The sequence below is a fragment of the Cibotium barometz genome, chromosome 5 (genome assembly GCF_041138505.1).
Source record: "Cibotium barometz isolate CiBa-2024 chromosome 5, ASM4113850v1, whole genome shotgun sequence".
NCBI classification, from domain to species: Eukaryota; Viridiplantae; Streptophyta; class Polypodiopsida; order Cyatheales; family Cibotiaceae; genus Cibotium; species Cibotium barometz.
This window is the reverse complement of record NC_141050.1, coordinates 12,372,606-12,400,205: the sequence shown is the minus strand read 5'-3', so window position 1 is coordinate 12,400,205 and position 27,600 is coordinate 12,372,606. Positions and strand designations below refer to the sequence as shown.

At 42.7% G+C, this 27,600-nt stretch overlaps 1 protein-coding gene and 2 pseudogenes across 2 annotated transcripts in view; 1 reads left to right on the top strand and 2 right to left on the bottom strand.

Moving 5' to 3' along the window:
- The window catches only part of LOC147638068 (Transducin/WD40 repeat-like superfamily protein), a 68,548-nt gene extending 51,254 nt beyond the window's left edge, over positions 1–17,294 (top strand). The window contains exons 10-13 of one of the 2 annotated variants that reach the window (XM_086797938.1): positions 16,128–16,183; positions 16,266–16,356; positions 16,498–16,695; positions 16,863–17,294. In XM_086797938.1, the coding sequence (XP_086654064.1) occupies positions 16,128–16,183; positions 16,266–16,356; positions 16,498–16,695; positions 16,863–17,059 (542 nt within the window). In that variant the 3' untranslated portion in view covers positions 17,060–17,294. Of the gene's footprint in view, positions 1–16,127; positions 16,184–16,265; positions 16,363–16,497; positions 16,696–16,862 lie in introns of both variants that reach the window. The other variant, XM_086797937.1, reaches the window with a different exon arrangement.
- Positions 17,295–22,674: 5,380 nt separating this feature from the next.
- On the bottom strand, positions 22,675–23,873 carry LOC147638067 (uncharacterized; annotated as a pseudogene).
- A 215-nt stretch (positions 23,874–24,088) lies between these two features.
- Positions 24,089–26,632, bottom strand: LOC147638066 (uncharacterized; annotated as a pseudogene).
- Positions 26,633–27,600: the final 968 nt, after the last annotated feature.

Sequence of the window (27,600 nt, the reverse complement as noted above, 5' to 3'; positions counted from 1 at the left end):
ATGCTGATGATGATGAATGACTGTTCCCGTCTCCAATGCTGAGGTCCAGCCTTGGAATACTAGCTTTACTCTATGTAGGAGGCTGGAGCTGATGACTGAATGCTGAATATGCTGACTGTTGACTCCCCTTGCTCCCTAGGAAGGAAACGCTGAGAGGATGCGTGCTGATCTGATGTCCACGACTGTATGCTGCCTATGATGCCCTTGCTCTTCAGGCCAGAAACACTGAGAAGAGAAGATATGAGATGCTGAAATGATGCGATTCTATTTATATGGATGCTATGCTGCTGGTCGGGTACTGTACAGCAGATGCCCAGGCCTTCATGACTGCATTAAATGCCCAAATACTGCTGTTGGCTGCTGATAAATGCTGTCGGCTGGTAATAACAGGTCCCGGCCTGATGCTTGAGTGCCCTAAATGCCCTTGATGATTTATGTGTTGATGTTGGTGCTGAAACAGTCCCATACACATGTTGCACATGCTGTAAATGCCTGGATAAATGGATTAATGCTTGCTTAATGCTTATAAATGCCTTCTTAATGTTTATGAATGCCAAAACTGCGTCACTTGTACAACCCTTAGGGTGTGCACGTGACAGAGTACCATTCAAGTTGTGCAATCTCTCTCCCTCATACTTGAGCTCTACTACTACTCTTTCTCTCTCCTTGCTTAATCTCTCTTCTACACACTCCACCATGGTGATGGTATTTCATCCTCCATAAGCTTTGCATTTCTTTTGCTTCATGTGTTCATCATAGCTATGCTTTAGCCATCATCAACCTACTTCTGCGTTTTCTGCATGTGAAGGTCACCATCACCATCATCATCCTGCGTTTTCTGCAGCGCCTTGCGTTACTTCTTTGTGTTTTTCTCTCTCTGGGACCTCTGCCACCCTAGAGCGTGCTGCCACCCTAGAGCGTGCTGCCACCCTAGAGCTCTGCCTGCCCAACTGGGCAACGCTAGTGCGCAGGCCTCTGTTGCCGCCAGTTGCTCAGTCTCCTCCGCCCACCCAAGTAGATGGCGCTAGTGTGGAGGGCTCTGCTGCTGCCCGGGCTGAGCCACCTGGTAGGCGACAGCTGTCCCGGCCGTGCCGCTTGCGACGCTTCAGCACTCCCGCACCTCCCTGGCAACCCCTCTCCACAGGCAGTTTGAGCCATCGCATGTAGCCTTGGCTGTCAACTGTGCCTTGCGTTTTCACAAAGTCATCGTCAACATGGGTTCTCTACACTGATCCATGAGGAGGAGGTGCACCATACGTTTTCTTATGTCGCTTGCCATCAACTAATGCAAAGCATTAACCTTGGGTTTTTTTTATGCTTGTATAAGCTCTCATCACTGCGTTAATCACTCTTTCTTGTGTTCACTTGCCTCCGGCTACCACCCCCCTGCAATCAGCCTTGGCTGTGCATTTTTTGTTGGGCAGTTTCCACGTCGTTATTTGTTCCTGTCTACATCTTTACACATGTTCTTATTTGAAGCATCATCCACCTGCAGACCAATTACATCATCATCATAGTGTGTGTTCACCTTTAGATGATCTTCTGCTGAGAATCTTAAATGGAGCAAACTCTTTTACAGTATTTTATTTCCTTCAAGTGGGAGACAGTCTGCACCAGTGGGTGATTTAGTCAGTATTGAGGACTCATCGATGATATGGTACCACATGGTTTGCATCCTATGCTTTCTTTGTCCATGGAGTTATGGGGTCTTTCTTGCATTTATGTCTTCTCAAGGCATGCGTGTTCGACATCGACATTCACATCTTCATTGAGCACATTCACTTCCAGGTACTCTACTTTGGCCCATGTGCTTGAAATGATGGCCCAAGCGTTGATAGCTTGGAAATGATGCTGAAAAAGAATCTTCATCGGCAAAAAGGGGGGAATCTTCCTCAATTTTTAGTTCCTATTTTATGTTGAGTCTTGGGTTCTCTGCTCGGGTAGTCCCCCAAAATCTGATTGAATCGTTTTGGATTTTGTAACACCTTCTTTCTTTAAAAGGCTCCTCTCCATTGTTCCCTTTTTGCCTCTGCTTTAGGCAGCTGCTGGGCGCCGGGGGGGGGGGGGGGGGGGGGGGGTAATGACGATATAGGTTGTCTTTGTCCCCCGGGCAGGACTTGACCTTTGAGTCGTTTGCAGTGAGCCATGCTTTATGAACCTCTGAGCCATGCTTTTAGCCTTTGAGCCATGTTCATGGACCTCTGAGCTAGTTGTGCGGTCCATGTCTTGTCTTTGCTTGTGTTGGTGTATGGGACTATTGAAGGTTATGCATGCAATTCCTGTCATGTGCATGCACATGGACATTTTTGCCTGAATGAGATGAAGAGCAAAAGTTGAAGATGAAGCTCAGGAGAAAAGACACCAAGGACAAGAAGCAATTGGCCAAGAATAAGAAGCAGTTGAAGTGTTATGGTGTAAAAGGGATGGGTTGAAGGCTATGGCTTTCGACACTTTGTCATCGGTGGTATCTTCACAGAGGCTGATGGGTTCGGAAGGCAGCTTCTTTCTATGTTTAGCAGTGGTGATCTACTATGCTTCATTGGGGACTTGTGCTTACCACTTGGGTGAAGTGCAAGCAGGTTTTGGGTGCTTGAGGATGTATCAGATGAGGCTCAAACGGAAGTGGAGGAACTTGATGAGGTTCCTATTCCCGAGAAATTACTGGCACACAAGGAAAGAAAGGTGCTATCTTGTGAAGTTCAAGAACTATTCACCGATGGATGCGAAGTGGATGGAGGAGGGTGACTTAGCAGATTCACCTCAGGTATTGCAGCTTTATCTTGATGCCTTTGAGTTTTGCCGACTCTTGCTACGACTCATTCAGGTTCAGTAGAGTTGGGGTCTGGAGCATTGCCTGATGCTGTGTAACATGCAACGGAAGTCTTCGTATTGGAGGATCTTGTCACACAAATGCGCACACTGTCTTCTATATCCTGAGTTTTGCGAGTTTAGCAACCCACTTTAATAGTTCAAACTTTAAAGAGATATGAGAGAGAGAGATGAGAACTGTACACTGTATGGGGTCCTGAATTACCCACTGAACGGCCCCCTATCCCGTTACCGAGATAGTATTTGCTCTATTATCTTTAAAGAGACAGACGATGTGATTGACGATAAGCCAAACGCAAGACATCTAAAGACCAGGTGTTGGGCTAAATTGTGCACTGCTCTGTAGAAGCACCAAAGATGTCCAATCTCGAGCCTATACACTCTTCCCAATGGTATGAGGGAGGGATGCAAAGCTAGGGCTGAGAGAGGGGTTGTTTGGCACTATTCTAGACTGCATATGAATTCTGTAAATGAATGAGAATGCTGCGTTTTACCTTCACCAAGAGGCTGGAGCAAAACGATGATATAATGAATATTGAAAACTGTGTGGATGCAGAAAACGCAAGGCTGAATGCTGGCTAAATGCTGAACTGATGTGTTTGACTGATGTAGATGGCCGAATGCTCATGCGTTTGAGGCGCCTAGGGCTGTAGGAGACAAATGCTGAAGAGAGAGGGCTGAAACTGCAATCGCTTATGCTTCTGAGGTTGAGGATGACAAGCGCTTGATGGCTCTCTTGCTGAATATGATGAATGAATGAATGATTATGCAAAGGCTCTATTTATATGGACCATATGAGCCAGTCGGCTGGCCACTGAGCTGGCCGACTGCTCATGTCCAATAATAAATGCTTAAATGTTTATAAAATGCTGGGAAAAATACCAGAAAAATCCTAGATAAATCCTGGATGCTATATGAGGTTCCTGCAATGGTCTAGATGCTATGCATGAATGATGTGCAATATGCAAGATGCTTTCTGATGCAAGCCCTAAGGTTTCTACTGACTGTATATGCATGAATGCGTCTCTTTAAGTGGGTAAAGGGACTTAGATTGACTGACTGAGTATGACTGAGAATGACCTACGTAGCTCGTGCCTGACTTATCCTGGACTGAGGATTACAATGGGGTCACGGCATACGACAAATATCATCCTATTGGGTTCTAATAATGTACAGATGTTGCACTGTTGATGATGAGCTAGTTTGTCAGCATGCACTACTGTGCAGAGCGCATGTGACATTCCCTCCTGCTTAGCTCGCTGGCAGGTTCATGGCTTCCAAGTAGTCCGCCAACAACTGGGGGTACTCTTGAAAGAACTCCTCGTCTAGTCATACGGCTTTGTGGGTGTCTCGATCCCGGAATTTCGTATAGAACTGACGTATCCGTCGACCGGAACCATGCTTCCAAGGATGAAGAAGGATCTGCTCGGGCTCGATGACTTCTGCCTCGTCTACCACGTCTCGCTGCTGTTAAACATCAAACACTTCTTAACTAACATATGGTTTTAGCCAGGAAACATGGAAAACATCATGCATTGTCCAATTCGTAGCCAACTTTAACTTCATGGAGACATCACTTAACTTCTTAACTATTGGAAAAGGGCCAAAACTACGGAATGAAAGCTTGGGACAACGTTTGTCCACTTGTTTCAATCTTTGTTTCATGATACGTAGATAGACCCAATTCCCTTCCTTGAAGTAGACATCTCATCTAGACTTATTCGCCTGTCTGCTATATGCTTCTTGTGCTTTGGTCAAGCGGTCCTTGATTGACTCAATGATTTCGGAAAATGCTTCTGTGGTTTTATTAGCCTCTAGAGATGGAGACACCAATCTCGTCAAAAGAGGAGAAACGGCGACTAAAGGCTGCTTCATATAGAGTCCGTCAGACACTTGATGAATGAGTGTCGTTTAAGAGAGCTTGGACCAATGGAAGATAATGTTCCCATTTGGATTGCTGGTCATGACAGTATGACTTGAGAACATCAAAAGCCAACTGGTTATAAATTTCTGTCTGGCCATTTGTCTGCGGATGGAATGCGCTAGACAACTTCAACTTAGTTCCGAAGTTTTCAAATAATGCTCTCCAAAAATGCGAGGTAAACTTGGAATCTCTATCTGATGTAATGGTGCTAGGCAAACCACAAATTGGGTACCAATGCTTGAGAAACAGACGGGCTACATCCTCGGCTATGGCCGTATGCTTGCATGGGATGACCATGCAGAATTTACTAAAGCGATCCACAATGGTGAAACACTGAGTGTTACGGGATCCAGTGAATGCTGGTAGAGGCCCTACGAAGTCCATAGATATGTCGATGAAAGGTCCGTCGGGGATAGGCGAAGGTTGAAGTAAACCAGCCTTCTTTGTATGTAGAACCTTTACTTTTTGACAAATCTTACAAGCTCGTACATGTGCATAGACATCACGCCTCATCTTTGGTCAATAAAAGGACCATTCTAATTTCTTGAGGGTACTGTTGATACCCCTATGTCCTCCAACTAAGGAGTCATGGGCATCATGGAGAAGAGCAGAACGCTTTTCTTGAATGACACAGAGGCGGTTCTTGAAGAACAACCAACCGTTTTGGATGGAATAATGGTCGGCTCAGAATTGAGGGCCAATCTGTACTGAGTATCAAACTCAAGGGAGTCGACATATTGGTCTTTCATACTATCTAAGTTCTTCCCCGTGATTTCGAGAATGGTAGATTCTTGGATTGCCTGGATGCTAGTCTTTCGACTAAGAGCATCTGTTATTGGGTTATGCTTACCAGGGATATATTCAATCATTCCTCCAAACTGTTGGAAGAGTTGACTCCACTTGGCTTGTCGATCACTCCACTGGGCACTTGGCATAGTTTGAAGCCACTTAAGTGCTTGGTGGTCTGTTTTCACTGTGAAAACTTGTCCATAAAGAAAAGGCTTCCAATGTTTGAGCGTTGTGATCACACCCAAAAGCTCTTTGTCATATACCGAATAATTCTTTTCGGCGACATCCAACTTTCTATTGTAATATGCCACGGGTCTATTGTCTTGTTGGAGAACTGCACCTATGGCTACATTGCTTGCGTCGGTAATGACCTCGAAAGGTTCATCCCAAAATGCTGACTTTAATACAGGTGCTTTTGAGGGAGCTTTCTAGAGTGCACGGAATACATCAAGTGCCTTGCCTTTAATTGAGACTTTCTGCCTTCGAGTCTTCACCCCCTTGAGCAAGTCGGTAAGAGGTGTTGCAAGGTTGGAAAACTGATGGACATGGGTACTATAGGCCTGACAAAGACCTACGAATGAGCGGATCTCTTGGGCGGTCTTAGGAATGTCCCAATCTAAGATTTCCTGAACCTTTGATGGATCTAGTCTAATCCCATCGGAACCGATGATATATCCCAAATATTGAACTTCCTTAACACAAAAGACAGACTTTTTGGCGTTTATGTAGAGCTCATTATCTCGCAAAAGTTGCAAGACTTTCTCCACATCTTTCTTATGCTGCTCCGCAGTGGCTGAGAAGACTAGTATGTCATCAAGGAATATGAAAACACACTTGCCAATGTGGACTACGAAAATCCTAGACATCATCTTATTGAAGGTTGCAGGTGCATTTGTAAGCCCAAAAGCCATGACTAGGAACTCGTAGTGACCACGCTCTGTTCGGAAAGCTGTTTTTGGAATGTCAGCTTCGAAAATGCGGACCTGATGGTAACCACTCTTGAGGTCGATCTTAGTGAAAAATTTAGCACTGTCTAAACGCTCCAAAATGTACTCTATCCTTGGCATAGGAAACTTATTCTTGATGGTGAGTTTGTTTAATGCCCCTTAGTCTACACAAAGATGTGCAAACTTGTCCTTCTTTTGGACAAATAGGATAGGTGTAGCAAATGGTGAGGAAGAAGGCCGAATAAATCCGGTTCGGAGAAGCTCAGATAACTGCTTTTCTAACTCCCCCTCTAAAGTCTTGGAAAGACGATAGGGAAACCTGCTAGGAGGATCTAATCCAAGGACCAAATCAATGTGATGGTCCTCAGGGCGAGAGGGTGGGAGACTGGGCGGGAGATCGTCCCTAAGCATAATGTCTTGATGTCTAGACAGGACGTCTGCTAACTGAGGGACTGAAGATGAAATGGATGCTACCAATGAGGTAGAGGCTGTTTGAGCACGAACATAAAGTAGTGCTCCTTCTGCTCCCTTGCGGATAGCTGGTCTGGCTTGGAGATGCGAAATCAATGGGATGCCAAGAATGCTTCTATCCTCACGAATCATGACAGGCTGAGGAAAACCTTTACAGATAGTAAAAGTGTCCTGTCCCCAATCGGGAATAGGCTCATATTGGCGGAACCACTGAATTCCTAAGTTTATGTCACACCCCAACAGAGGTGAGACGATGAAATCTCGTTGAAATGAGGTCTTTTGAACTTCAAAGGCAAATTGCTGTGTCTTCTAGGAAATGTGGGTGCGAAGACCAGGTGTAAACCCGTCAACATCGAGATGAAATGGGACTAATGTGCAGTTCAATTTATTAGCCAACTGGGGAGAGATGGCGTCTTCTGAACTACCCATATCGAAAAGGACTACAAACTATCGGCCCTTGGAAGAGCCATAAGCTCGGATGAGGCTCTTCTGTGCAGCATCACTCTCACCCTCTTGCTTAGCATCTAATACCACTGATGGCATAGGATGCATAGAAGGTAAAAGTCGAACCGCATTGGTGGTAGTAGGCGGGGCTGGAGGAGCTGGGGAGGCTGTGGCAACTGTGGCAGAAAGGGCTTTAGCGGCTTGTTCCGCTTGCCATTTGTGGCAATCCTTCTTACCATCCCCTATGATGTGACATAAAAAACATCTATTTTCTGAGTGATACTTCTTTTGCTCCTCTAGAGGAAGATAACTTCCAGTAATGCCTTTTCATCGGGGGTTTTCGTTATGGTTCACAGTCAGCCGCACCTTGAACTATAACTCGAACTATGGATAACTCTGTCTACATTTATTGCTCTAGCCTCTATCTCGTTTCCACCTCTACTGTTGCCCATTGATCTTGCTTCTCTCATTCCCGCCTTTGCTGTCACCCACTGCTCCCGCCTCTCTCTTGTTTCCGCCTCTACAGTTGCCCATAGTCCCCGCCTCTGCAGGTGCCCACAGGGCGTGGCCCTGTGCTCCCGCCTCTGCCCTCTTCGTATATTGTCCCATCATCCATGGCGTTGTCCCGTGCACCTCCTGGTATACTGTGTCTCCCGAACCTGGACTAATGGTTCAACCATCAACCAGAAGCCACTCCCACCCTTACTTCATTGTGCATCGGGCCGGCTCTCGTCTTCACCCATGTCCTTGAGCCTAACTTGAGAAAGGCAAGAAGTAGACCAAGCTCAAAAATGAGCAGATCGAGTAGATGGGATGGATTGCAAGGGGAATTGAGCAAGGGGAATTGAGCAGATCGAGTAGATGGGATGGATGGCAAGGGGAATTGAGCAAAGTGCTCGATAAGATTGATGCCCAAGTCAATGCAAGTACAAAACCAAATGGACGTGGTGTGCTTACTAGAGACTACCTATGGCTGCTGAAAGAACTTTTGACTATCCAAGAAGATCACCGCCGTGAATGGAGAAATATGAGAGGAGATGGGTAAAATGAAAGAACAACGTGCTAGATAGGTAGATGGAATGGAGAAAGAGATTGCCAGGGTGAATGGAGAAATACATGACTGCAAGAAGGAAGGAGAAATCAGTCCCTCCATCCTCTTTGAATTTACAGACCTCAAGGTGAAGCTTCATGAGGACATTGTGGAGACCAAAAGGAGACCCGAACAACAAGAGGGGTGAGGGGATTAGGAGGAGTAGCGGTTTTATTCAGAACACACGTACAGCCCATGGATAGCATAGTCAGGAGAGGTGAGGAGGCCTACTACATGTGGGTTCGGTTACAGATTACAGCCTCCAGATGCATCTATGTGGCAATATGCTATTTCGTCCCGGATTCTTCACGATATGCCCCACAGGAGCGGATGGAGTCTCCATACACAGCTCTCTTTAAGGATATCACTGGCTTATTAGGCCTAGGTGAGGTTCTTTTACTTGGGGACTTAATTGCTAGGACCAAGAGTGAGTAGATACAGATGTATGATTTTGAGGGGTGCGGGGATTAGGAGGAGTAGCGGTTTTATTCAGAACACACTTACAGCCCATGGTTAGCATAGTCAGGAGAGATGAGGAGGCTTGTTACTTGTGGGTTCAGTTACAGATTACAGCCTCCAGATGCATCTATGTGGCGGTATGCTATTTGTCTCGGATTCTTCACGATATGCCCCAAGGAGCGGATGGAGTCTCCATACACAGCTCTCTCTGAGGATATCACTGGCTTCTTGAGACTAGGTGAGGTCCTCTTACTTGGGGACTTCAATGCTAGGACTGAGAGTGCCTAGGTACAGAGGTGTGATTTTGAGGACTCTATTAGGTTGCAGGTGATAGACTAGGGTGGCATAGGGCTACAACGAATCTCAAAGGACCATGGAGCCATCACTTTTTATGAGAGATGCCTCCTAGAGCTTGGCTCACGCCACATCCTTGCTATCTATAAAGGGATGGCACAGTGGCCTGCATCAGGAGGGCTTATTAGTTTTCCTTACAAGGGGGGCACCAACAAGATAATTATCTTGTGGGATCGTCGGAACTAGCCTCGCTGATACTTGATTTTACCATCCCACCATGCCCGCTCGGTGCTAACCAGAGATACCTTGCCTTCACCCTCATTTGCACACCACCTACCCCATCACAGGCACTGCCCATCTCACGCTACACCCAGATCCATTTCACCGATGATTGTGATCTTATATATGCAGATCAGCTCTACCATCGTCTCTTGGATGTAGACCCATTTGCACCCCTCACCACCCTCACCTCATAGCTCACAACAATTATCCACACATCCGCCATCGACAGTTTTCCACAGTTGGTCCACCGCCAAGGCTTGCACTGGTACCATGCCTCAAAATTGTTGGTATGATGACGAATGCGGGATCACACTTGCACGTCTTTTGCATGAGTTAGCTACCGGCCAAATCTAGAAGCGTGAAGCTGAATGGACTAACGGTCACATTGTCGTAAACAACATGACTGACTCTTCTTGAGCAGGAGTTTTGACGAGGCTTGGCGCAGGATCCGGGAATGCTGCTTACCTAACCCCATCACAGACTCACACATTTGGCACTCATGCACATGCATTATACCACATACCACACCAACCCCCCTACCACATCTACCTTGGGCACTCGTCCCACCACATCTACCTTCTTTAGAGGAGACATGGTGGTGAAGGGTCTATGCAGGCTATAGAATGGCCGATCACAGGATCACAAGGGGCTTATGGTTGAGCACCTATCTTATGCATGTGATACCTTGGCATCCCTCCTAGCCCATATGTTTAATAGGGCCTTCTTAGAGGACTTTCCCCCCACCTGGTCATCACACATTCTTGCTATCCATAAGGCGGGAGACCCCATGGATCCTAATAACTACAGAAACATCATGATCAACCATATCTTAGCGAAGCTCTATGGACCTATACTTGAGTCTGAGTTTAGAACACTGGCAGAGAGAGAGGGATACATAGTAGGCAAGGTTGAGGAGGATCTCCTCCATGTTGGATCACATATGAATACGCTTCAGGCTATCATATGAATACTTATATACAGAGGGTGAGGGAGATGGATCCACTTCGACTCCCCCTACTTGCACTACAGTCATCACAACATTCATCTTGGTATGGCACAATACTCACTTGGTTTTAGGTACATGGATGACAGATAGACTGGCTCTCTCCATTTCAGTATGATCTAGATTCTCCATACATGAGACTTACACATGAGGACAAGATGCAGTACTACATAGATGATTTCCTGAGACTCATAGCATATGGTTTCATAGAGAGACCAAGTTATCTCGATGCCTTCATGTCCCATGTTATGAAAGAAAGAAAGAAAGAGAGATTTTATTAACGTCTTCCAAAAGACTGAACTTGGCCTATGAGGATAGCCATTGGCTAGCTTAGGGTATCATCCCATAGACTAAGGATAGAGACTGGCAGAGTTGAGTGGATACCCAAAGAGGACAAGATGTGTAGACTCGGTCAGATGGGGTTGAGTTGGAGGAGCACTATGTTTGCCAGTTCTCAATCTACTATGGAGTCAGAGGGAGATTTCACTGTCTATTTAGAGAGGGCTTTGAACCCTTGTCTTGGATCATGTACCGAGATTAGAGGTGCCTTGGACTCTTTCTACTGGAGCTCAGACAAGATAGAGAGTCACTACTCAGAGATCCTCGTCCCCAACAACCCTCCTCTCAGCTTACCATCACTAGTTTTTTCCAGCCTAGAGCGGTGTATAGGGACCATAGTAACAATAAAACTTGCTTGTCTTCTGCTTTTCTCTTCTCCTCCTCTCTTCTTTCCAACATCCTTAAATGTCTTAAATCCTTCCCAATTTCTACCTTCTCTTCTTCAATTTCTTAATAGTCCTTGGTTGAATCACTTGCGGCATCTAATCAAGCAAAATTGCCATAATGCCTCACCAAAATAAGGATGGTTCCATGAGATGTGTGAGAAGACACCATTTTCTCATTATTACAATATGTTTTTAGATAGCTACTATAAGTTCTTTAAGTATTTATACTTTATGAAATTATTGATTTTTCGAAACCTCGCGGTTTCTTAGGTGAGGGATGAAACCTTCTGAAACAAAACTCGAAAAACCTCGAAACGTTTCTTGTGACTATGATAGGGATAGAGTCCACCACAGGGAATATCAGAGTCTATACCATAGTGCCTATCAGGCCTCCATGCAAGGGAACCTAGATCTCTGATTCAAGCCTCATGCAAAAAACATGAGAGAGAAGAAGAACTCAAAAATAGCAAAAATAAACCGAGCTTGGCATACCATGTTTAATCCCCCAACCATTATATATACGAGTGACCTTGGGGTGTGTACCTTCTTGGCCACACACCATACTCACGTGCCCCTTGTGTCCGTGTTGATACCCACATGCTACACCCATTGGCAATAAATAATTCTGCTACTAGCGGAGCTTCAACTTTGTTCGTAGTGGGAATAAAATTTGCCATCTTAGACAATCTATCCACAATAACAAAGATAGCATTATAACCTTTCGTGGGTCTGGGTAAACCCATAATGAAATCTATGGAAATACTTTGCCATTTCCTCTCTGGAATAGGAGTGGATGCGACAATCCGAGCGACTTCACACGCTTGAGTAGATGAGGAATCAACCCCCTCTTATTTACTGTCTGGTAAATGTAGATTTACCATTGAGAATGAAATTCTCGAGAGGAACATCAAGGTATATATTCCAGATTTAGATAATTTGAGAGTGTTAGTTACACGGGAATGTCACGATAGTCCATGTACTGGACACCCGAGTATTAAGAAAACAATTGAGCTCATTAAACGTTTCTACTGGTGGCCATAGTTAAAGAAACATGTTAATCATCATGTGATAAATTGTTTACAATGTCAGGTTACCAAATTTGAGCGTGTGAAGTTGCCCGGATTTTTACATCTATAGCCTATTCTAGAGAGGAAATGGCAGAGTATTTCCATGGATTTCATTATGGGTTTACCCAAAACCAGGAAAGGTTATAAAGATGGTAGATTTTATTCCTACTACGAACAAAGTGGAAGCTCTGCAAGTATCAGAATTATTTATTGCCAATGTGTTTAGAATACATGGCTTGCTAGAATCCATTGTGTTGGATAGAGATCCATAGTCTATAGGTAATTTTTGGCAGCATGTTTTTAGTAAACTTGGCACGCTGCTCTGCATGAGTAGCGGTGATCATCCATAGATTAATGGTCCGACCGAGAGAGTCAATCAAGTCTTGGAGGATATGTGAAGAGGTTATGTTGGAGAACGATAGAGCGATTGGGAAAAGTATTTACTTTTATTGGACTTTGCGTATAATTCGTGCAAGCATTCTTCTATAAACTTTTGTTCGTTTGATTGAATTACAGGTTTAATCCATTGATGCCAGGTACAATTGGATTACCTTAGAAGACACCTAGTGTAGTTGAATTTCTATCTCAGATGGAGTTAAATTTTGCTCGAGCTCAAGATTATATCCTCACATCGTACTAATGGTCGAAGTTTATTATTTAACCCCAAGGCGAATTTATGAACTTGTAAGAAATCTGGTAAGATTTGGGGTATTTTCATAAGCACCTCTCGATACTTGTGTGTGTACCCCTAAACTGTAAGATTCTGTTGAGAGATAAAAAACCAAATATTAAGGACGGACTCTACTCTGCATATTTGGTGGCACGAAATTATGAATAAACATATCCTTAAATTTCTTTCAAGTATTCGGGATTGCCTTGTCCTTCTCCACCAACGATGAGCCACATCCTGTAAATTATATGTAGCATGCTGGATTCTAATGTGCTCATCTGTGATATCACATAAAGTAAAGCATTGTTTCCACTTAGAAAGCCACTGATCTATGGCATCAACCATGCGAGAAAGTAAAGTGCTAGTGTACTTTGGTGGTTTCAAATCCTTTAGTGCAAGTTTTAGCTTTAATCTCTTTTCCGGAGTACCCTCATGATTACCCAAGGGATGGGTATCCAAAGTCGGCGGGTGAGGTACCATAGGTGTTATCATAGTGCAGATATCATTCATGAATAAATTCATTTGCTCCTGCAAATCATGCATTTGTTGGCGAAGAGGGACAGATTTCGGTGATTGTGGGACGAAGTGATCGGATTCCATTTTTAACCAATAATATGCAAGATGCACCAAACGACAAAAAATCAAAGAATGGATAAGTGAGTCCCCCTGGTCGTATGGTTGTCGAAACTGATGAAGACGAAAGCCGTGTAAGGCTACAACTTAGAAGATCATGTGAAGTGCTGAGAGAAACAGACCACCGAAAAGAAAAATTGTTGTTGGGATACACCGCGTAGGATCTTTCTCTTGGAATGTTTGAGTAAAAAAACCTTACGGCTTGTTTTTTTCCCTTAGGTAATAAGCTTTGTAAAGAAAACGTGGGGGTTTTTTTTTTTTTTGCGTTGTAGATGATTGGCGGCCGGTGGCATGGGCGGTTCTTGTTGTGTGCTATAGCAGATTTGTGAGAAGGAGAGGAAGGCTTGGCAAGTACCACACAAAAGGCCCAACCGCACTTTATTATGGTGGCCATAGCGTGCAACTCGATGGCAGCAGCAACGACAGCAACAGATGGATGCCAACAGACGTCGATGGTAGTAGCGACGACGGACGGAAATGCGGCAGTGAGACAGACAGACTGCAATGATAGAATTCGGGCAGCAATGATGAGGTTTTCTCCACGCCTCTGGCTTGCTAAAATCTGCAGCTAGGCTTTCCCCATAAGCCAAGAACCAAAAGCCTAGGCTCTGATACCAAATGTCAGGCCTCCATGCAAGGCAACCTAGATCTTTGATTGAAGCCTCATGCAAAAAACGTGAGAGAGAAGAAGAAGAACTCAAGAATAGCAAAAATAAACCTAGCTTAGCATACCATGTTTAACCACCCAACCATTATATATACTAGTGACCCTTGGGTTTCTAGTGTGTACCTTCCAGGCTACACACCATACTCACGCGTCCCTTGTGTCCCCGTTGGTACCCCCATTCCACACTTCACTGGGTCCTAGCCTACAACCGTCGCCCATGAACGTTACCCGTTCACACTTATTAATTTAAGCGGTGATGTGACTCAAGACTTCTCCAAAGGGTTTTATCTAATATAACTCGCGAGAGGGGGGGGGGTGCAAGGCTATTCCGACCCCTAGTGTGATGTCTTCTCTCTCTCTCTCTCTCTCTCTCTCTCATTTATTTTCAGGTTTTACACTTGAAGAAGTTGTTTTCTTGAAGATAAGCTAAGTTCCTGTGCCATAGCCCTTACGAAGGCTTGGTACACATGGCTGAGAGGTCTCCCTCAGCTATGTCACGTGGAAAGGTAGCTCGATGGCGGTGGAGCATGTCTTGGATCTGGAGCTGACGAGGGATCATGGCCGACGTTCAAGGGGACCGGGGGCGTCGGACATGCTGAAAGCGGAGGCCCGGTTTGTGGTAACTCCTCTAGGGCAAGGTGGGTTCAGCAGCCACAAGTGGGTCCTCGGGATCCACAGTGTATGGGTGTCCTACTCCTTCAGGTCCAGAATGGTTGGCTAGATTGGCGTGCGCGTGCGAGAGAGAGAGAGAGAGAGAGAGAGAGAGAGAGAGAGAGAGAGAGAGGTAATATTAATGTTTAAAATGCTATTGTTTAGACATACATAAAAGACCATGTCGGTCCGTGGTCCCAAGAAGAAAACATTTACATGAAACATCCTAGTAATCTGCTATTAAATATGCAATGTCCAGCAGTAAGAACAATCACCTTTGCTAAAAGTCAACTAATATTGGTATTCTTTTTGGGGTCTTGGCTTGTTTGTTTCTTTGGGTTTATGAAAATTGTCAATGAGTGCTCTACCTTCACGATAGACTGTCCACTTGGCTTTTTTTTGAGTTGCTCTGACCTTGGCTAATTCTATATTCTTTTGCTTGAGCTGCATTCAGTCAAGTTCTTTAGTAATCCATATCTTTGTACCCTTAAGTTTGTTTGATTGTTTTAGGGCTTCAATCTCATCGTTTTTGTAACGATACATGATAAATGTATGATTACCCTATCTTGAAAGTGACTAGCTCCAAATCAATCATTGGTATTTTTGCACGTAGTTACTTACCTAACTACTACTACTCATCTCTATCCATGTACCATGGGATCAGGTAAAACACCCACATGGATCTGAAGGGCCTTCGATTGCCTTAGTTGTTTTTCCTCAACTTCGGCTGTGACTTCTGATTTGATATGTTCTCTTAAATCTTCCTTGACCATTGTCTTGATGCTAACTGACAGGCTAGCGTAGGTCTTACTTCATTCTAGTTCATGAAGCTGCTTCTTGAGTGTGGCTTGTTGATTTGTTCGAACCGGTAATGGACCACTCGCTTTGGCTAGTGGCCGGGGGACTGTTGCATGTCACTCCACGCTTACATGGACAGTGTTTTTATTTTTATTTTCTCAACTCTGTTTTTTTTTCTGTGGTAGTTATGAAGCTAACCTCTGGGACTCTGACTGCAGCTTGTCAAGCCGGTGGATCTGCAGGCCAGCACACACACAGAGAGAGAGAGAGAGAGAGAGAGAGAGAGAGAGAGATAGAGAGAGAGAGTTTAGTGATTAATGTTCGGCATAGTGTAGTGCCTCAAGTCAGTTAATAAACAAGAAAGAATTCCTCGTGATTTGCTAGGTCTGGATCGGTATCTGAGAGTTTTTCATACAAGTACACGGCAGCTTCTCTCCCGGGTAAAGTTGCATGCACACAATCTAGTGTGTGGCTTCAACTTTTTGTCTTCACACTGATTTTTTTCTCGAAATCTTTGTCCAGGTTTTCCTTAAGCAACAGTTGGTTGCTGTGGTGCTTGACAGCAAGTATCCTACGAAAGCATCTGAAGCAAGTAATGCTGCAGTGACAGAAGGCAAGGGTGAGAGTTGCAACTGTGATGTATATATTGACTTTATGGCTTGGTTCTGCATCCTCATCTAGCAGTATGGACTTTTTTTTTTTGTAAGCTGATCTAGTTTGGTGGTGGTTGTTCCTAATCTGAACGAGGTCATAGTGACGGCGGAACATAATAGTTCCATGAAAAAGTTAAAGAGGTCTCGGCCAGGGGAGGATATGCATGACACGAATATGAATGGAAAGTGTGATGAGGAGTTCCATCTTCAAGCCACAGGACAGCTGCATAGAAAGAAGAAGTCAAGAAAAGATCGGCAAGGGGAAGAATCCCTGAAAGCGCAGAAGAAGAAGAAAAAAGGTTTGGCTAGTTGGATGTGTGGAGCCTTTATAAATATCTGTAGAGCTGTCTACATTTTTTTCTTGGATGTGTGGAGCCTTTATAAATATCTGTAGAGCTGTCTACATTTTTTTCTTGAAAATGCTTTGTTAATATGCGGTGATCTAATTGTATGTGCACATATCTAGGTGAAGCGAGTTCTAAGGTCAGAGACGTGCATGGAGAGGAGGCTGAAGTATTAGTGGGTGAAATCGCACATGCAAAGAAGGCCAAAAAGGACTTATTAAGGGGACATGCAAATCTACTTAGATTGCCACGAGGAGGGGAAGGGGGAGAGCCACTTTTGAAGTCGAAAAAGAAAACAAAAAAACATGTGATTGCTTAAGATATCGAGTTCTTGAGATGCCACTTATGAAGTTGGAAAATAAAAGGAAAAACACCTGTGATTGCTTAAAGATATCAAGTTCGTGAGATGGCTATGTTTTTGAGTGTCCAGTGTAGAGGATTTTTCCACTAAACAGCATTACAGTCATCACAAGAGGTTTCTGTGGGCCTCTAGATGTAATCCAATTTCGTTTTTCTGAAGCAGCAACACTGCCACAAGTTTCTACTTAATCGGAGTAAGTTTGTATGTTGTACAGGTCTATGTGCATTGTGATCCAAGAAGTGAAATGTGGACTTGCGGAAGTAGGGGAAATGCCTTTAGTGTGTGAGTGCACTAATCGAGAGTTACATGAAACTTTCCTTGCAGGATATGCGCTTGATGCTTGTGATACTTTAGGGTGCAGGTCGCACATGGCTGATGCATAGAACAGGAACACCATATTAGTTGCAAAGGCAACGGGCTAATAGATATAATGGGCTGTAAACAGCCGGAAGAGAGGAGTTCAAATTGTATCCTACTTCGCAAGAAATATGGCAACAAACCTCCATATGACCTAGCCTAAGGGTTGGTTTTTCTACAGTTTTTGGTCTACCTTTGGTAGGACTTGGAGTTCACCTTTGTTGGGCCTGCCTTTTTTTTTTTCCTGATGCATAGAACAGGAACACCATAGTAGTTGCAAAGGCAACTGGCTAATAGATATAATGGGCTGTAAACAGCCGGAAGAGAGGAGTTCAAATTGTATCCTACTTCGCAAGAAATATGGCAACAAACCTCCATATGACCTAGCCTAAGGGTTGGTTTTTCTACAGTTTTTGGTCTACCTTTGGTAGGACTTGGAGTTCACCTTTGTTGGGCCTGCCTTAAAAAAAAAAAAACAACTGGCCTTTGGCCCAAGATCCTCCCATAGTGACCAAATTTCACCGTTCGTAGACAGCCGCCCGTAGACGCTTATTTATCCACCCGCAGGTGATGCCGCCGAGGAAGCACCAACGAGGAGGGTTTTGAACCCAGGGCTCTTGGTCCTAGGCAAACACCTTCACCACTTGAGAGCTATCACCTCATTGGCTGGGCCTGCCTTCTATAGGATATAGTGAGGGTATGGGGTCTTTGGGCAGTCAAAGCTTTCATCAAAGCTCACAAGGGAAGAATTCAGCCTTTGTGAACTTGGGACCAACCAGCACGCACTGGGTTAGGTCGGGCCGTGTAGGCCTATGGGTAGGGAGTTGGGTCGAGTATGTATAGGCCAGTACGGCATATTTGGGTGTGGCTAGGTGTAGAATTGTAGGCTGTACAGTAGAGTATTAAGGGTATGGTTGGCTTGTAGATATCTGGACAGTGTCCCAATAGGATTGAGTAGGTATGTTGGAAAATTAATCTCGTGATCCTATATACATGTAGGGGAAGCTTAACTCTTTGTATGTGTGTGATTGCAAATTGAAAAAAGTTTTTTAATCAAAGGTTAAAGCAAAATCAATGTGAGGAAGGCTTTGAAGATTTTTCATGGTAAAGTGAACTATTATGATATGACATTAAAGTCCTCTAGAAGAGGGTTGGCAACCCCATGGAGCTTTCAGTTGAGCTTGTCATTTTTACTATCTTCATTATCTTCTTCAATTATGCATGTAATCTTGAACATTGATCCACCATGATTTTGAATGTTGTCGCTTAGCGTAGGATAGAGCTTTTCTTCTGCTTTCCTCTTATTCCTTTCACTTGTGAATAGGGCAAGATTAAAAAATTGAGAGAAAGAGAGAGTGAGAGAGAGAGGGTCTATCTTCAGTTTATTAGAGGAAGAGAGTTGATAGGCAAACAATGCTTTGCAATTGGGCTGCAACGTGCCCAAGGTGGCATCTACAGTAAAAAGATGGCATCTGAGCGTGGCATCTCTGAGTCACTTCTTAGTGCAGCAAGCATTAATTAGTAAGCGTCTCTTTGTGGTCAAGGCTTCTATCACTTTGTAGTTTTCCGAAATAAAATGTCTCAATCAGAGCTGCATCTTTCAGTGCCTTCCATCACAGCTGCAGCTTTTCGGCACCTTAAATGAAGCTGATATATCTTTCCATGAAGTGCAGAACCTCTAGCGCTAGAGGTTCTGCACCTGCCCTCTGAGAGAAACATCTTATTGAGGTGGTAGTCCATAGTTGAGGTGGTAAGGTTGTAATAGTCCATAGTTGAGGTGCGTCTGAGAGAGACATCTTATTGAGGTGGTAGTCCATAGTTGAGGTGGTAAGGTTGTAATAGTCCATAGTTGAGGTGGTAGGCTTTGCACCTGCCCTCTGAGAGAAACATCTTATTGCCACTCGTTGGTGGGTAAGCTTGTAATAGTCCATAGTTGAGGCAATAGGCTTTGGACTTGCCCTCTTGGGAAACATCATATTGCCACGCACTGGCAAATCTTGAAAGATGGTTGGCCATCACAAGCTAGCTTTAAGTAGCCTCTTTGCAGTGATTGCGAGACTCATGGGTGGCACCTTAATGACTCCCATCGTGTACATCATGCTTCATAAAACACCACCTTAGTACCTCGTCTTTGCCCGATATGTAAAGCTATCCTATTATTAACTGAAATTCGTTTTCCTTTGATCAACAGGTTGGCTCAAGATTGTACCTACTAGTGTTGAGACTTGTGTGCACGTTGAAAATTATGTGTTCCCTTACCAGTAAGCCTTACCTTATCTACATTTTTTGCTAGTCTCATTCCTAGTTGTGAGCTCTTCTCTTCTCTGCTCTCCCTTGCTTGTGCTCTATTGGATTCTTGCATGTTAGATGGTTGCATGCTTGAACATGATTGCTTATAGGTTGCGCCCTCATGAACTTTTTCTTCCCTTGTCTTTTGTGAGAGAGAACCATCACGAAAGATACTCTTTTTGCCTCCATGCAAGCATAGAGAGCTTTACATGCACCTCATTGCATGATGTTGGAATCCATAAGGCTTAGATCTCATTGCATTGAATCAAGAAATAGCTTACCAAGTGTGATTAAGAGTGGATTCCACTCTCAAAACATAAGCATAGAGCTTCATTAGGTGTGGATTAGAGTGGGCTAATTATTTTTTGTTCAAGCATTTTATATTTTTTTACGTTGTTGAAATTGGTAGCTTAAAGGATGCAAAAATAATTAAAAACAATCAACAAGTACTTAATCACTTGATTAATCACCATTAACTAGAATTAGAAATCTTAATCACTCTTTATTAAGTCTAAAAAACCTCAAAAAACTATAAAAACCAAGCTAAACTAGTTTTTGGATTGGGAGAAAAGATGTGTGGGCGTGGAGTCGTAAGTCATGAGTCTAGACACGTCAGGAGGCGTGAGTCATTAGACATGAGCCAATCACATTTGAGTCTAGAGCTATGCAAACCCAATATGGTATCAACTAATTATAACTACCTTGAAGACTTATATGACATGCTTACTTATATCCTTTAAGGAGTTTTCAGTCATACAATCTGTACCAACTATAAAATTCAAGGAAAATTATTGTTATTAAAGCATTAAAGTTTAATTTTGCCCAATAATTGCACACCATCCTTGTTATAGGCTTATTTCATAAGAGTCCGTGCGATGTAAGTCTTCAAAAAAGAGGTGCAATATCTTGGACACAGTGTGTTTGAGGGAGGGATTTGTATGGATCTTGATAAAGTTGAACCTGGGAGACACATAAGTTTACACTACAGAAAACAGTGTGAATCTGTCGATTTTTGGAGGTTTTGAGTTGATTCTTCTACTTGGGATATTGATCAGCATCAGGGAAAATATTCTTATGCAAACTCTTCCTTCAATGCTTGCTCACACATGCTCAATTTAATCCCCCAAGCTTTGCGCTTGCTAATTACTATTTTTAACCTTAAACATCATCATTGAGGGGTCATTAGCAAAAATTGGTTGAATTGAAGGCTAGCATTGAATTCTTTGGGTTTTATTTACCTTGCATGAGCATCAAAATCTATCATTTGATATTTGGATTATAGGTCGGAAGCAGTTGATAACATTTCACTACATTTTGACTGCCGTGTATGCAACTAGACACTACCATATTGAACCTTAAAAGCTCAATTAGTACGACTTTTGTAAATGGTATCCACAAACATTTCATGATTTGAGAAGTTTATTGGGGAAGGGTTTCATACCTGGGTCACACAAACGAAGTATCTTCTCATGCACAAGAACCTATGGAATTTAATTGAGGAAAATGCACTCGTTAGTCCAACTGAGGATTAGATTGAAAAAGATGAACATGCATTGTCATTAATTGGATTACACTTGGGCACTAACCTCATTCATGACATTGATTCTAAAACCATGGCAAAACAAGCATGGGATAAATTAAATTTAATATTTTGGTTCCAAGGCCAAAAATCAAGATATCCATTTGAAAATAGAAATTTATGGCTTAAAGATGGAATTTCAAGACTTTTTAGCACAATTCATAAGCAAAATGAAAAGTATCATGATCCAATTAGATGGCATTGATGCAAAGATAGGTGAAAATGATGCACTTGCCATACTTATAAAAAGCATGTGAGAGGAATATGGTGCACTAGTGACCACTCTAAAGAATTTACCGTCGGAACCAACATTTGAGGGTTGTATTTCATCGATCTCCTTGGCCTCCAAGAACCACCACCAGTGTTTGATATCTCCAATCTCCCGAATCTCATCCTTGTTGTTATATCCAAGAAGTTTGCTTCACCTCCATGTAAGTACTCATCTCTCACACTCTTGCTTGCTCTCAGAATAAACAAGAGGCGTATATACCAAGATTCATGTACTCTCTCTCTCTCTCTCTCTCTCTCACACACACACACACACACAAGACAAGAGTACAAGAGTGCAAGTAGATAGGCAAGACTCGATTGGTAGAAAGAGGCATTGTGTTTTTTCATTATGAGAAAGTCGCTTATATACAACAATCCTTATTCACACTTGGGCGCCCAAACTTAACTCTAATCTACTAAGCTTGATCATTCTAGCTTTTCTCATAACATATATAATGATTTATAGTGCCATTCCATAATACCTATTATGCAACTCTCGCGCTTGTAATAGGGAGTGTCTTGGTTAAGCTTAAAATGGGTTATTAATAGTTTGCCAAAAGATAATGGTGAATCTAGTCCATGTTATTTTCTCTTGGTTGACTTAATATGTAACCTATGGTATAACTCGATGCGTCACACATGGAAGAAGATATCTCATCTTGGTACTCTCAGAATTGAAGTTGAGATCAAAGCTTGCTTTAGATTATGGAATGCTTCCTAGCATTCCCCTATCCATATGAAGTACACCAACATGACATATAGAGGTATAGCAATTTCCGGAGGCAATCTAGAAGGCGAGCGACAAAAACCGAGCGAGGCCAAAAAAGTGAGCAAGGAAAACCAAGCAAGAGCCCCTACACCACTTCATTTAATCTCCTACACTAAGTGTTTGTAGCACATAAAATGCCTTCCATGCAATGTTGATTTAACTCACACACTTGGTTAATGTCACCCACACACTTATGAAACTCATCAATTTTGCAATCCAAAAGTGCATGCCTAGACATTCACATGACTATCGAGAGATTCAGAAGTAGGATTCACATAAAGCAACATTTCACAAGACACACAATGATGATCATGAAACATAAACAAAGCCACCATGTCTATAAAACAAAACTAGAGTAAGATGAGGAGCAAATGTAAGAAACGACATCTACACAATTCAAAAGTGTATGTCTAACCATTAATGCACTTAATTAATCGAAGATACAAAAAATATATAATGATAATTTAAGGCCCACATCTATACTTGATGGTACAAATGCGTATGCCTCCGAGCATTCGTCATCCACGAAGGTGCATTTTCTCCTCTTCCTTTCACTTATAGCAGCATCAAATCTCTTACTTTGAGCCATTCCCTCTGTCATAGCCATTAGCACAAGAGGCTGAACCACAACATCAACTATCCTTTCATGGATGGATGTAACACATGATGAAAAGCTAGTAGATCTTTCCAATGCTCTGTACAAAGAAGTCATAGAAGATGGCCACAATATCTTTGATCTATCTAGAAGATAGTGTGTCCAGTAGTCATGTGCTCGATCAATCTGCAACCTATGAAAAAAAGTGCCACTCTCCACAGGGCACATAGGTGGTCTACACCCTACTCACCGAGCAAAAACCATCATAGAAGATCTCATCTACGTTATGAACCATTCACACATCTTATAAAGTGGCAACAATCAATCAATGAAAAAGCAAGACATTTATAAAGAGACCCACCATTAAGTCACATTGTGAATCATCTCCATAGGGAAGTTTATCATGGACAAAGATTCTACTCTCGCGGACCTCAAGGTTGAGGACATGCACATACTGCTCCAACCAAGTCAATGCATGGCCAATGCATGAGGTGAAGTGGTGATACTCAATAACCCAGCTTTGTAAGTGAAATTGTAATGAAAAGCGTAAATGAGAATGAGCACATGCTAGGGGAACCCACACAACAAGCCAACCATTGTCTGCTAAGGAGGCAACTACCACTTTGATCCCCATGCAAACATGACCCTCACCAAGCATGTTCCATTTTTGTATCCTATAATCTTTCTATATCTCATACCCAATAGGCAAGTCAAGAAAAATCAAGCACATGCCCACTTCACATGCTTCCCCATCCTATTGTATTCATGGTCGTCTCTAGCAACCTTGGCAAAGAACTCATGATTACTTTATAAGAGTCATTCTTCTTTCTCTCCATTGACAAATTAGACGGCCACAAAGGCCTGCCCCATTGACAATTAGACGGCCACCATGCAACCATTGAGGGAATAACATCGTTGAGTGCATGCATCAATGTAGTTGGTGATGCATACACATACAAAAGGCACTATCTCTCTAGCTACAATCCCATCATATGCCAAGCACACATCATAAATGTAAAACTAAAGATACATACTTGAGACACCTTGTTATTTGTACCTTATAGATGGAGAAAGGAGACAAATAAGACCAAAATATTTACATATAACTAAAATTGAGAGTTATGTATTTTATTTACCTTTTTCACCTTCGTCTACATTCACATGCTCTGCATTGTCCCGTGGCGGAATTTTGACCACCTTTTTTTGCACTACAAACCAGAGCAGAATAAGGCCGCCATGCATTAGCACAATGAATGAAAGAAACACCAAGGATATTAATCCATCTACCATTGAGAACTTTCAATTTACCCTCTTGTTTTTTCCCAGAATCTGTTGTGCGTGTCCACGCATTATGCACATCCTCAACATGAGCACTATTCTTTAATTGAACTCTGTGCATCTCTTTCTCTCTGGCCAAAACAAGTCCACCTCCATATCAATCCGCCATGGATAGTGAACTAGCTCCCACTCTAAGACGTTATGCATGCTCTTTGGGTACATACATGTATTCTTACTACTTCTATCAAGCCAACCCTTACAATGATTAGGTATTCTTGCCAATCTTTTCTCTCCCACCAAATGTGAAAGATATCTTCATGAAATTATCAAAACAACACAATTCAAAAATACACAAATGAAAATACAATTCCAATATCAATGTTGAAAGGAAATGAGTTTGATAGAAGTACAAGCTTCACTTGAACACCATGTTGCCATGCTGGCATGATTAGATCATTCCTCTTTCTTTGCTAGATGTACTAGCCTCGAAGGCTTGCTGTCTTTCCCTCACTTGAGCAAACAAATGCTTCCTAGCCTCTAGTTTGATACCCTCTAGATAATTTTGTAAGGTGTCGTCTTGTGGAAGATCTAGTGGACTCCCTAGTACGCACATCCTCTCTAGGTCCTCCAAGTTTGTGGTGCTACTTCCACCTCCACCTTTTCTAAAAAGCATTCATGACCCAACCACTTGCTTATCAAGAAAGATACACCTTACACATAAGACCTAGATGCAAACTCATGTAAAAATTACATATAAGATGTATAAAAATGCATGAGTAAAAAATGAGCTTACTAATCATTGTCTACGTTTGGCATACCATACATATCCTTCATTCTCTTATATGAATCTAGTAGAGATAACAACATCAACCGCTTTCCCTTATCTCAACATTTTCCAAAGCCCTCAGCTTCTATAGGGTGATAACAAAATCAGGACTATTGAACCTCAAGGCAAGCACCCTAGACACCCACTCACCAAGCTTCGAATCAAGGACATTAAGCACCTATATAGAAAAGACCAAGGAATATACCATAACAAATATAACACCATAAGACTCCCCTCTTAGAGCAAGCATGCAAATTTTGAAGAGTGGACACATACCATGCCCATACGATCAGACAATCTCTTGTGGAGTTTTGTGTGCTTGTTTCTTAAAGCTTCCTCTTGCTTCTCAATAGAAATTGTACTCTACACCATCTCCTTAGCCTTTTTAAGCTCTGAAGTATCCTCCACCTTTATGGAACAAAGAGAAAGTGCTCTAAAAAATCTTGACATATTTCTTACATACCTTCACTTCCATCTACCATCATAATATATGTAGAGAAATCGTACTTGAAATACTAGCCTTGAAAGATATCCTCTAGTCAATGGAATTTCCCTTTTGCACGTGTATCTTTGGCTCTCAATGACTCAAGTACTTTCACTTGTTCTTGTAGCAAGGTTCCCAAGAAAGCATTGATATCACATTTACATATATTATTACAATTCCATAGTACATCACGCAAGCTAGGCTTCACAATGGCATGCTTGTTCATTCGGATATATCGACAAAGTTTACAATCAAGATATTTCATCTAGCACAAAGAAACTATACTTATCTTAGCAAAACGAGAAGAGATACTTACGCATTGAACCTCTACAAACCAGGAAGAAGTGCTATCTCTGATGTCCACTTAGGGTCAGTGAGATAGAGCACACAACACAAACATGGCATAATTTGGTGTCCTTGTATAACTGAGTAATCAGATCGATCCAAGCTATGAGTTGATGGTTTCCTTCCTAAACAAAAAACATCATTCCAAAAAGAAACTTGAATTCACGTCTACCTTTGATTTCCTTCTCAAACTCTGCATTAACATCTCTCCATAATGGTGATAGTGATACTCTTATCATTGGAGTCACAAGGCTCTTCTCCCCATCATATTTGCATGTGGATATCACAAATGACCCCCTTTTTTGGAAGATAACCCTCATATTGGAAATAACTTTTTAGTGAGGCCATGTCAGAGAGCAGACCTCTTACCAGCCCATGTGGTATCATGTGACAGAAGGGAATCTATGGGCACATCTTAGGGGACCAGGCGACACTACCCTATAACATCCTAGCAGCAACCTGCTGGCAAACATTCATTTTCCTACTCCACCTATTTCTGGACCTACAAGTAACTAGCCTTCCTTGACCGTTGTAGCTTGATCTTTATGCGCTGTCTCCTCCTCTGAGATATCCTACAATGACTCAAGGAAAGATCTCTTCTGTTGCTGTGGTGCTGGTGTCAAGATTGGAGTTGTTGTCCTCCCCTTGGAGTCCTTCCCGTCATTTTTCTCCCACCTCTTGGTGGACTCATATATACTATACCTGGCACACATAGAAACATAGTCAAAAGCTTATCCATCGAGCACTCCTCTAAATCTAATTACAAATACTCAAAGGAAGTTCGTATCATGCCAATCTTATTGCATACTATCGACAATGTAAACATGTAAACACACAGCTTATCAATCTACACCACCTTTTAAGCTTTCAAACCTAGACTCACACACATGGAGATAAACACACATTGACATAAAAAGGTATGGGAATGGTAGTGCAGATGCATCCTCTTTTGGGTGGAATATATTTTTTCAAGGAATGGGTAATCTAGTATGGACTCATTCACAAACCTTATTGGAGTTGGGTGATGGGATATGGGTGTAAAAACTATCACCCAAGTCGAGTGACAAGCTATTGGCAAAGAACAAAGTTTAACAAGAAGGACATAGAGAAAAACTTGCTCCCATTCACAAACCTTGTCGGCAATGGGTGATGGGAGATGGGTGTAAAAACTATCACCCAAGTCGGGTGACAAGCTATTGGCAAAGAACAAAGTGTAACAAGTAGGAAATAGAGAAAAGCTTGCTCAAATCAATAGAAAGAAGGTCATTGAAACACATTCATAGCACAAGGTAATGCCCTGGCATGTAGAGTAGGTAACCCTTGAGCGTATTGACACGTAGTAGATAGATGTGTAAACTTGTAGCTTCTATGCCACCACATGCTTTCATGCTACAAATAAACCCTATTGGCATCACCACAGTGTATTGATATGCAATAGATGTGCAAGTTTGTATCTTCTAGGCCCATGTTTAACAAACCATACTGGCTTCACCCACAACGTATTGATACGTGGTCAATGTGGAAGCTTGTAGCTTCTATGATATCACACGATTTAAATGCAATAGATGTGCTTTCTCACGATGCCACGTATTGATAGTGAAAAATGCCACCGAGTGCACCGCTGGATCTTCCGCGCCCATAAGGACAATAAGGTGGTGCGCCATAATTTATAGGATTGACATGTGCTACTTGTTGTATGGAAATGCT